Raw genomic sequence first — 12328 nt, 5'->3', positions numbered from 1 at the left:
ATATTTATAATTTTTTAAATAATAAAGAGGTACTTGTAACTATAACAAACTTTATAAAACCTAATTTACCATAACATATACTTGGGGAATAACTTCTTTTTTCTTTTATGATACAAGAAAATGAATAAAATTTATTTTATTTCTTTTATTCTAATATGATAATTTGCTAACAAATATTCAACAATATGTAAATATTTAAAGTACATTAGAGATTGAAATCACGTCAAATACGTGCACTAAAACCCTTGTTCATTCTGTAACAAAAAAAGAAAAATCATAAATTTCATTCTATAAATATACAAAAGTGAATTATTTGATTTCACGATTTTAAATTTTCCTCGCATAAAGTATTAGTAGATATGACAACTTACGCGAACGTGGATCATTTATACTAACAACTTTACGAACCCTACATTAAAATGCACTTTAAGAAATACATCTTAGAAAAAACTTTATCTCTTATATATATATATATATATATATATATTGTTTTACATCATCCATCTTTTTCTGATCCACCAAACAGGGCCTAGAGTGGCATTGGTCTGTGAGAAGGAGGGATGACAGGAAGGTGGAGAAAGTGGAATGACGGAAACACCCTTTGTCCCTATCTTCTTTAGTTGAGGGAATTTGTTTTTATCCAAAGAGGTTAGATGAATTTGGTAGAGATGTAATTTGTTGTTTTGTGGGGGAAATGGAATCAAAAGGGCATGAATTTTGTGAGCAATTCCCCTTTTTCCTTTTCTTTCTTTTTTTTTTTAATTCATGAATATATCTTCGAAATTGTGGGAATTTTGGAAATCAACTCTTGCCATAATTAATTAACTAGCTGTCATGACACGTCATACATATGTATATATAATAAATAATTTTTTATATTTTAAAATATATTATAATAAAATAAAATATATAAACCAACAAATTAATTTTAAAAAGTTAAAAGAAAATCAACTTAAAATACTATCGGCACAATAAAATAATTTGTACAGTGGTATTAAAATAATAAGGAGTCAATTTTATTAAAAAATAATAATAATTACCATTTATTCTTAAAATTATCTAATTAGGTGTATGATTGTCATAACCTAATGTTGGTATGGTGATGTTACTTACCACCGTTTGTGAGTGAAAATGATCTTTCTTTTTATATTAGTATAAATTTTGGGCATGGCGGTGTTGTTGGTGTGAATATTTAAATTACAAATAATATCACCATTGTGTGTTAATTCGACAATTCAGAGCTCATATGGATACAAATTCACATAAACGGCATCAAATTTCTTGAATGGTTGATGTTGGTTGGTGAGTTATAACATAGGGATTGTTAATGTGGGAGTTATTACTATTACTTAGTAGTAGTTAATGAATATTTATTGATGATGAAATGGAAAAACAATTAATATACTTAGAAGAGTGAGATTTTGTTGGTGAATATCAAGTTATCAACTACTATGCACTAATTACTCTTGTTAGCTAATTAATCACATGTGCTTATTTATTTATTTATTTATTTTTGTGGTTGCTTTAATTATTTTATAAATTGTCAAGTTTTTAGGAGTAAAGGGATTTTCTCATCTTGTTGAATTACACATAATCATGATAATTTTGTTTCTTAATTTTTCATATTTTTTTTCGCATTTTCGCATCATTGACACACAAAAAAGAAATCAATTGTTTTATGGATAATTACACTGCCTCATGAGATTTGATACAATTACACATAAATTTTCTGTAATTTGAAAACTTACATCTAGGAGTTCTGAATGCATAAATCCATTCATCAATCAGAAGTCATCATATTTATTGACATTAGCAAAAAAAATTAAATAAAAATATATATTTTTTTCGATTTGACTTACTACTGATTCATTGCATGTCAAATAATTTTTTTTCTATTTTTTTAAACTATATTACATGAGATTTACGTATAATTATATCAATCCTTACAATTATCCCATTATTTTATACTTCAATTAGTACATTGGGCCGCATTTGAGGCCGTTTAAATTAAACATTGGGTTAATTTGGGCCTCTTTGTTTTGGGATCTTTCAGCCCAGGATAGTTAGGTTATGTGTCTCAGTAATATATTTATGAATTTTATTTTTATTTTCATTTTTTGGTTTAGAGGAAATCAATCTCATTTTTTCCTTTTTCTTTTAAGGTTTCAACTAATTGAAGACCATTACATTTCTTGATTCAATCTTTCAAGATTTTGAAGTAGGAAATTAGGTCGTAATTACCCCCAAATTTCGAATTCGTATTGTAATATGATGCATGAATAATAAAAAATAATAGCTAATTATTGTCTGTAAGATAAGTGTCGTAGTTTAATTTATACTATTTATTAAGACTCGAGGTCTAAGAGTAACTATCTTTAGTAGATAAAAGATAGGTTGATCAAAATACCATTACTTATATTTAATTATTTTATAAATAACTATTTTTTTGAATTAATTAGTTAGATCAATAATGTTATATTCATATATATTTAAAATTAACATTTTTATAAATTTTAATAATTTCTTTATTTTATCTTTCTTCTATTTTATCTGACTAAATAAATATAATAAAAATTTAAATTATGCGCACGCATCGAGTGTACTTTAATTGCTAGTTTATTATTATGATTTAGGTCAGTTTGTCAAAGCACTGCCCTTTTTTATTGAACTTGGAGACACAGATACATATATGAAAATATTTCAAGATAGTTAAAGGACGCGATCTCTTAATTATTAAATTATTTTAAAATTCAAATTTTCTCACTCACATATTAATATTAGTTGGTGAACATGTCAAAAAATAGTAATTAATTATTTTACTAAACATCAATTACTTATTTTGGTCCATTCATTTCACTCATCTTTATCAAGAACTTCAATCTCACCACAAAAAGAAAAGCTTCTTGCATGTATAAAAGCCCATTGCCACAACTCTCATTCTTGTGCAAAGCACCTCCATTTCCTCCCTATATATATATATATATATAAATATCTCCATCTTGCCAAAATTTTGTGAACCCTTTGGCTCACAATCAAGAATTCGTTCAACCAAGGAATTCTTAGAAATCATGGCTTCATGGGGCACAAAAAACATAACATGGTGCATTGTTTGCGCTATTTCAATAGTCATCTCAATGAGTTCGGGCCTAGTCCGAGCCCGAAGAACTATCGATGACATGAACGTCATTGACAAGTGTTGGAGGATAAATCCCAATTGGCGAGGCCACCTCCAACAACTGGCTATGTGCTCTGTCGGCTACACGGGAAAAATGACCAACAACACCGGACCGGATGTGACACATTATAGAGTCACGGATCATAGCGATGATCCGTTGAACCCAAAGCCCGGAACTTTGAGATATGGCGTGACAAGCATCAAAGGCAAGGTTTGGATCACATTTGAAAGGGACATGAATATTAGACTTGCTAAAGCCCTCCTTGTTAGCAGCTTCACCACAATCGATGCGAGAGGTGTTGATGTGCACATTGCATATGGTTCTTGCCTGGTGCTTAACAGGGTATGTGTTGTATTCATAATTAATGAAATGAGCTTCAATATTGGTCAAGAAATGCATAGTTTTTGCCTTTTTTGATGATCAAAGAGTACGTTTTAACAGGTGACCAATGTCATCATTCACGGGCTCCATATCCACGACTGCATGGCTCATGGCCCCGGCCCGGTGATGGGCCCGGATAGGAAAATCGTGCAAGTCGGGAAGGTGGATGGGGATGCGATCAGAATGCTGACATCTTCAAAGATATGGATCGATCACAACACATTGTACGACTGCAAAGACGGGCTGATTGACGTTACGAGAGGCTCCTCGGGTATCACGATATCAAACAATTGGTTTAGGTTCCAAGATAAGGTCATGCTTTTAGGCCACAATGATGGATACAGGAGGGATAAGAACATGAAGGTCACAGTTGCATTCAACCATTTTGGCCCTCGTTGTCAACAGAGAATGCCAAGGTATATTCTGCACTTTCTCAAATATTATCAATCGAGAAAGATTTCTTTGGATCTAACGTCGGATGGATGAATTGTAGGATCCGGTTCGGGTATGCACATGTTGTTAACAATCTTTACCTAGGATGGGGTAGCTATGCCCTCGGAGGGAGCATGAATCCAAGCATCAAGAGCGAAGCAAACCTCTTCATTGCACCAGAAGGTCAAAACAAAGAGGTACATACAATAGAAATCCTTCGTCCCTTCATGATTTGCTTATTATTACCAGATGTGTCTATTTGGTTTTTGACTGAACCAATGATGGTTGTAATCACAGATCACCTGGGACCCCAACTTGAATTGTAATTTCAAATCTAAGCACGATGTATTTGAGAATGGTGCCTCTTTCGGAGAGTCGGTCGCTAAGGGTGTTGCAATGAGCCCAAATTACACGCCGGAGCAGATGTTTGAAGTGGCAGATGGAAGAACCGTGAGGGCTTTAACGAGGTCTGCTGGTGCCTTGAAATGCCCCGTCACATCCAGATGCTGAAATAATCAGCCGAGGGAAACAAGATATACCATCTGTGTGTCAGTAGTCTTTGTTGAGGACTATCCTCATATTGGATTTACCTGACCCCTTTTTTCTGGTCAAATTTCTGGGATGGAATCACTAACAAACATGAATTATTCCATCCATACACTGTAAAACATGAAAAGCCAAACAGTGCATCATAATAACAATATCTTTATGTGGAATCATTCTCTTTCAGATTCGAATTTTCAGTTCTGCCCCATTTTATTGGACGTTGGAACTTACTATCTCAATTTGGCTAAACATTTAAGCATCTGCTAATTGGTTTTGGGATTCAACCCGCCAAACATCTGCTAATAAAAAGATCGCAAAATGGATCCCACTCAACTGTTACTGCATTCAACACGACCAGAGAAGGGATTTTCTACACACACATCGATTTTTGCAAACGGCTGGACTTGAAAAATGATTGGTCGTTGGACCGTATTCCCTCAATTTGGCTAAACATTTGAACGTCTGCTAATTGATTTTGGGATGTATGCGGCCAAAAATCTTCTATTAATAAAAAGGTAAATGGATCTCAATCAACTATTACATTGAACATAATTAGAGAAAGGAGTTTTTACACACATCGATTGTTGAAAACAGCTGGACTCGGATAATAATTTAATCTCTACACAACAGAACAAAACGACTGTTGGGAATATAGAAACCTCTATCATATGTTTAAAACAGGAATATTTTCAATGTAAACAACAAATTATGCGATCAACCTAAAGGAACCACTACATGGAGACATCACGAGCCTTGTACATGCAAATATAAGCCATATGCCAATCACCTGAAATCAAAACAAGAAATTTGTTAATGCATGTCACTTTGAGTGTTCTCTACCTAACTAGCCACGTAACAAAAGGCAATTTCATTTTAATGGAAGAACAAGAACACGATCACGCTTAAAGTCCATACCGCCCCCAGAAAGTCTAGTGATGTCTTCCTCCCGTTGTGGAATCGGATTATCATCATCAAATTGAATCCATTTCCCTGTGGTTAGAGAATAACCTATATCAAATAAATCTTACAAGTTGAATGTAAGATATAGCAAGAGAGTTTTATTCTGGAGACCAACCATTTTCTTGTTTAACCCAAGCAACGTAATGCCCAGAATCAGCACTTCTGCCCTTGTGCGTGAGCACCGCAACTAAATCATATATTCCTGTCAGGTGCTTCTCTTTCTCAGGAGGAACATCTGAAATAAATGTACACTGATCAATAAGGTGTAGAAAGTGAATAGATATATCAATCGAAAAATTTTAGGTTTTACCCCTATACAACCCAAAAAAGGGCATTGAATTGTTCACTATGCGAATAATTCAATGTTCCAGGCAATTTAAACACAGAGTGGTACAACTAAGGTTTATCCCAACATAAGCCTTAAATTGCAAGCAACTTCATCTGTCCATGGTATTTTCAAGGTTTTAAACTGGGCATCCAGGGATCCTGAATAAAATGAGTTCCAAAAGAACAATTACCTTCTTCTCCAGGTGCAGATTTAGATGAATTCCCACTTCCGTTTGATGATCCCTGCATGAACCAAATAAATATAAACTCAACCTAGATCTCAAGTAAGCGGGTCAGTCTATCCAGTGAAGCGGTTTACAATCTCTATGATCAGATAAATTGCCTACCTCAGCATCAGTCATCTTGACATCATTATCCGTTGAGCTCGAGCTACCCTCATTAGTTTTCAGACCAAGCTTTTTGCCTTCTTCATCTCTCAGGAGCTAATTGTTAATTCGTGAAATGAGTAGAACCCAACAACACAGGAAAGGGGAACTAGAGAAAATAAAGTATGGCCACAATGTTCAAGAAGTATGCAGAAAATCTGGTACCCGTCGAGGTGCTTCCAATCTCTTGCGGAGATCATCTGAACAAAGATCATACACATCTAACTCCAATGGATAGTCCACTTTCTGCAAAAACAGGATTGCAGACATTTCATGGGAAGATACATAATTCATACGGAACCAAACCAATAGGATAAAATCAAACGACTTCTGGATTACGAACTTTGTAGTGAGACAATAGCTCAGACTGGTTAGGATAATTGGAAAGAACAACAACATTACCCGCAGAATTTTGGCCTTCTGATTTGTTTCTCTTTTCCAGAAAAAACGTACAAATTGAATAGTCAAGTATCTGCAATCCGAGCAGAAAGATCAATCGATTGCCCGACCCAAAAATTATAGGACTGAAAGTAATGCCTTTCAAGTTTCATCAAGACCAAGGGGAAACAATATGCAAATAAACACCTGGGACAGGGAGCATAGAAATCAAACAGAAATTATAGAAGAGCTTAGTAAGTCCACTATACCTTGGTAAGTCATTTATGCGAGAATCTTTTGTGTAAATAGCACTACGTCCCAGCGAAGGTGAGGACTTCTCCAATTCTGATTTAAGACCCTGGACATGCAAACCAGCCAAAATAATTACACAATAACATCCTTTATAAGATATGGAAAGGCATCTTGAATAAACTACACGGTGATGCTCAAAAACTAGTATCTAAAGTTTATTACTAAAGACATGTCATCTTAAGCAAACCAGACTAGGATATCAGTTATCTCAGCAAGTTTCACACTGAACAATGGCCTCTAAATGGTTAATGATTATCACAGAATAAACAAATAATGGTCAAGCATGACAACTTAGATAGAGCAAGTCATCACTGACATATTAAATCCAAATTTTCACAAACTGTAAAATATAACTACCAGTAGCACTCTCACCGAAGCAATGTTAACTCGTATTTGTTCATTTTAGTGCCAGTTTCCAAATTCCTAGATCACCATTACAGCTATATGAGATTATCACAAGCAAGCCTTTCATTTACAAAGTGCTTAGATGTCTACAAGTGTAACTTGGAAACGCCATTTGCAGTGCACAGCATGCTCCAAGCAGAAAAAGGAAAACAATATGAAGAATAAGTGATAATCAGGACAAAAGCACTAGAATACAAGAGCATAATGAGAAAGACAACCATATCAAACTTACACGTCTTAAACCTTCATGAAGATGGTTGACCTCTTGCGAAATATGGCATTTAAGTGAATAAACTGACTCAGTTTCTGTACTTTCTTCACCACTTTCAGCACAGTGGACCCTAACCACAAATCAGTAATGATAACAATAGGTAAACGAACAGCTGGATATGAATTTATGCACTAAACATATTTTTCGGCCCCCATCACCAGAAGTGGGTTGGAAGCAGTGCACACACAGTTCCTCAGCAAATTATAAGTTTTGAATGTTAAAGAAAAGTAGCTTAACACATTATTGCAGATTTGTGCCTCGGCATCCTATGGTCTTAATTTCCCTTAACTGGAAGTAATTTTGGTTGGCTCATCTTACAAAGTACCAAAACTGAGAAAGATTATTTATTCACTAAATGTTATATTTGGTTAGTAAGGATGCAGTTGAGTCTTAATGTCAAAACAGTTCGAAGAGATTTGAAAGTCTTTGCTATCATTATGCATCTAGGTGTGACTGCTTTCATTTAAATTCTGTTTCTTGAAGGTTAAGGTGACTTGTGCAGTAATTACAACATTTTCCAGGAAGAATATCGGACGAGAGCTTACACAAGTGCCACTTTCTAGATGAGAACTAAAAAGATCTCTACTATTTGACAACTAATAATAAATAAAATGATGGCCAGACAACTGCAATATGCTATGGATTCATGAGATTCCAGTTACATTAGGGTTTTGAAACTGAAGAGTCCAGGGATGGATGTAATGTCAAATGTTCCTTTAATACACTATTTATTATGGAGATAATATTTATACTTGATTCATCAACTATAATTTCTCTTGGAGGTTCTGGACTTCTCTGATTGGTGTCTACTCTTAATTGCCCTAATTCCAGGAATTCTATTAAGATAATTCTTCGAGCTATTCTTCCCATCAAGATGCCAATAGAGAGCACACCAAGGGAAATAAATATGGAAGGAAACCAAAGGCTAAACCAAAAAGCTTTCTAGCGGACAAACATGGAAAAGGCATGATAATCTACCCAACACACATAGACACATGTCTGAGAACATTATAATGAACATCATACAATTGGCAAACAATAATTATAACAGATTTTACATAAATAAAACTGCAAAATACTTCAGCAACATTAGAACAAATAAGAAACATTGTTCATGGAGAGCAATAAAGAAACGTAGTGGCAGAATACCTGCTAACTAGGTCAACCCCAAAAAGTCTCTTTACAGTATCAGCATCTTCACTGCAAAAGAAACATAAAAGATAGTGCATTCTGGTTATACAATGCCAATAAGAACTTCTTGGCAACGAAAAGATATAACAACAAAAACTAATAAAAGATAAAAAAAAACGAAGAAAACAGATATTCTGAAAAGAGGTCAGCCAATAGATGACACAAAATAGGAACAGAAAGTGTGACTAAAATGGGCTATATTTGTTAAAATGTTATCAGATGCTTCAACAAAAATTGCATCCAGAAGTGCTGTTTCACTCTTACAAGACAGGTGTGCTACCTGGAACTCGGGGATTTGAGAGACAATGATAGGGTAAATAGAAGTTGTGTCCAGCACTCTTCAGCATCCTGGCAATAAAAAAAATTCCAACATGAGAAGACTCATAAGGGAGAATTTAAAAAGTGAGCTTCAGCCCATTTACATACCTGTTGCATGTAAATTCCATTGTGAAGCTGAGCAAATTGAGGATACTTACTCCGCAATGCCTGAAAAATGAAATAAGGGGTCAGCTGAAGTGCACTCCATTATGCTTGCTCTAAGACGAATTGGAAATCATAAAAACATTATGCCGAAAATTGATGTGGCCAAAACAATATGAATTGACCAGCTATCTTATTGTACAGACAATAAAGTGAAGCAGCATTAGCAAAGTTTCTATACATTGCAAGAATGTTTACAGGCTTACACTCAAGACACATGCTCTAACTTTAATGCCAGCTAAATAGGTGTAGGATAAGGTAATATTTCTCTTTCTCCTATCTTTATATGAAGAATGACGATGATTAAGTTGTGAAAGTCAAGATACCCCTACACCAAGAAAGTAAAGATGGAGGAAAGCACCCCTAATCCCAATTACCTAGTTGGCCACTTTCTTATTTGACATCAATATCCAATTAGAGCTATACTATTTCTTTAAAGGGTAAATTACATTTTATCATCTGAACTATACCTATTTTTACACTTCGCCATTGAAACTTTCTTTTGTGACAATTTACCATCTCAACTTTGCGAAATTTGCACTTTGTCATATATGATGCTTCTTTTGTTGAATGTTCTATTGGAGAAACATCACATGTTGTGCATATGTGACAAATATCACATCACATATCCTTAAATATCACATGTGCACTGCATTTTTTATGTTTTTTTGGACAAAACATTAGTTGAAATAGTTATAAAAGGTGAAGTGCAAAATTCCGCAAAATTGACATGGTAAGTTGACACACAAGAAAAAGTACAGATGTCAAAGTGTAAAAACAGTCATAGTTTGGACGGCAAAGTGTAATTAACCCTTCTTTAAATTACAATGTGAATAGACAATGGGGTAGGAACCACCGTATATATAACTAACCAATTTCTAAGATCCCAAGCACATTTAAAATGACCTCTACGCATAATAAATTTGATACAAAATAGGAGCCCACAATCCAATCCACTTCATGTTTATGTTTATAATTCCATTACATGCAGAAAAGAACTCCGAAACAACCCACTGTTCATTAACCTCCCAGAATTCCATTGTATTTCCAAGTAGCTGAAACCAAAAAAATTTAAGAAAATAAACAGTTCAAGAAACAAAAGTAAGTGCGTACTGTCAAAAATCGCATGGGTGCCACTGGCTTGACATTTTTATCAAGATCATTAAATAATTCTCGTGTTGCCACCGTCAATGAGTGAGATGACTGATCCACAGCACTGCTTCTCACTGGAGGAGGGTACCTAAAAGCAGCACAACCAAACAAGAAATCTAACTAATGAAGACTACCAACGAAATTTTTAAAGCAAGCTTCCTCATGGGACAGAGACAACTCACTTTATCAAGGCAGATTTCAACTCTGGAACTGAATGCAAACATTGTACTGTGGAGTTCATATAACAGGTGTTCCCTAGATTTATCAAACCAGCAGAATGTCCCTGTTGCAAACAAGTAAATAAAATAAATCAGTAGATCCACATCAAACAACAGCTTAAATCTACCAAAGAAGGTCCACGTGTCAAAAGAAACAACATACAGAAATGTGTTAAACTATAACAATCAGAAACAGACTAGTCCATGCTAAGTTCTCGTTGAACTTTGAGGAACCCTGAACTCCTTTGACATATTCACCATTCCTAGAATATTAGAAAAAACATTCAGTACCATAAGCTAAAAGAAGTTTCAATCTTTGATCTTTGACTTGCGTAATCTCAGCAAATAATGCCGACAAATGCAGAAAAGGAGAAGGAATACATCTAGATACTTTACTTCTAGACCTACTTATGATATTTTAGCAAAAAAGAAAAAATCAGTACATTCAGTATTGGTGAAAGATTCAACAGTAGTTTCTTTCCATATTTTCCAGATTCAACCCATCATATCCTCGTAATTTGGAAACAGTTAGCAACGAGATATTTTAATATTTATGTAAATGATAAAAAGAATGGGCCTTGTGCTGGGTACGATTTCCTAGAAGTCACATAAATATGATGAAACTCACAACAGCAACCACTTGTTCTTCTTCTGGCATGTCTTCTGCAAAAAGAGGGCCCTTTTCTGGGGCCTTTACAATCTCATCTGCAGTTCCCATCATCATTAGTTTCTGGCCCTGAATCAAACAAGAGAGGCATAGAATATTTAGGGCAAGGTTCAATTATACTAATACGACGAGTCTCATCGGATGACGAAAATCTTTTACCTCCTTCACTCCAACTTTTGACCAATCTGCATCATCCTATATGGTCAAAAAATATTGCATCAATAACTTTAATCAACTCCAACTATATAGAAAAATTGAACTATTGTTGCTACAAATGAATAAAGCAGGTGCTTTATTTGTTTAAAATATACACGGTCAAAAGTTACGCATATTGAGCATATTGCTTACACGATATAAATAATTGTTTCTATACCTTTAATAAACCACCTTTGACCATAATCTTTTGTCTTTCAGGAGGAACCCCGGTTAGGTCGTACAGCTGGCACTTGAAAACATATGGGGACTGGGTAGTGTCTATTTCCACATTGGAGAACAACTCTTTTTGCCACTTTACGCTCACTATTAGAATCATCAGACATAATTGCCTTTAGTAAATAGGACTTGTAACGTTCCAACAAAGTTAACAAATGAAGTAAAAGATAACGGAAACCCATGAAATCAAAAGTTGTGTGATAATGCAGCAATTCATTTATCATGTTAAAATGTGAGAATTCCTGACTGTTATAGAACAGGTCATCTAGTAAGTTTTATGCTTAGTTTAACCAATCCTAACCTATCTTCTCCATCTCTACTCTATCTAAACGCTATCTTCTATTGCCTATGATATCTCATTAGATTTTACTAGCAGATAAAGGTTTTCACCACCTTCCCTCCATTATGAGGGGTATCAAACTGTGATCTAAGTCCACAACACATGCATTCAGCTTCATCCTTCAATTTAACATTCAGTTATTTCTTACAATTTTTTTGTCTTTTCTGATCAATTTCATACCAAACTATATTATCTAGATTATTCCAAAGATCACAAATTTACGATAAAACATATCCACACTTCAGCTCCAGAAAATGTGCATACTCTACAAGTT

At 34.5% G+C, this 12328-nt stretch overlaps 2 protein-coding genes across 2 annotated transcripts in view; one reads left to right on the top strand and one right to left on the bottom strand.

Annotated features, from left to right (window-relative positions):
* LOC105157724 (probable pectate lyase 4) lies at positions 2959-4721 on the top strand. The gene is made up of 4 exons (XM_011074176.2): positions 2959-3518; positions 3618-3973; positions 4051-4186; positions 4287-4721. Exons 1-4 carry the CDS (start codon positions 3069-3071, stop codon positions 4497-4499), a joined length of 1155 nt encoding a protein of 384 aa, XP_011072478.1. The 5' UTR covers positions 2959-3068; the 3' UTR covers positions 4500-4721.
* The window catches only part of LOC105157723 (ubiquitin carboxyl-terminal hydrolase 6), a 7775-nt gene continuing 465 nt past the window's right edge, over positions 5019-12328 (bottom strand). The window contains exons 2-18 of the mRNA XM_011074175.2: positions 11656-11801; positions 11442-11477; positions 11244-11351; positions 10580-10680; positions 10359-10485; positions 9192-9251; positions 9046-9113; positions 8724-8774; positions 7536-7644; positions 6856-6944; positions 6611-6680; positions 6374-6454; positions 6170-6265; positions 6014-6065; positions 5611-5730; positions 5451-5525; positions 5019-5322 (exon numbers count right to left, since the gene is read on the bottom strand). Coding sequence (XP_011072477.1) covers positions 5267-5322; positions 5451-5525; positions 5611-5730; positions 6014-6065; positions 6170-6265; positions 6374-6454; positions 6611-6680; positions 6856-6944; positions 7536-7644; positions 8724-8774; positions 9046-9113; positions 9192-9251; positions 10359-10485; positions 10580-10680; positions 11244-11351; positions 11442-11477; positions 11656-11801 — 1445 coding nt within the window. The 3' untranslated portion in view covers positions 5019-5266. The remainder of the gene's footprint in view (positions 5323-5450; positions 5526-5610; positions 5731-6013; positions 6066-6169; positions 6266-6373; positions 6455-6610; positions 6681-6855; positions 6945-7535; positions 7645-8723; positions 8775-9045; positions 9114-9191; positions 9252-10358; positions 10486-10579; positions 10681-11243; positions 11352-11441; positions 11478-11655; positions 11802-12328) is intronic.

The sequence above is a fragment of the Sesamum indicum genome, linkage group LG3 (assembly GCF_000512975.1).
Source record: "Sesamum indicum cultivar Zhongzhi No. 13 linkage group LG3, S_indicum_v1.0, whole genome shotgun sequence".
Taxonomy (NCBI): Eukaryota; Viridiplantae; Streptophyta; class Magnoliopsida; order Lamiales; family Pedaliaceae; genus Sesamum; species Sesamum indicum.
This window is presented reverse-complemented; position numbering and strand designations above follow the sequence as displayed.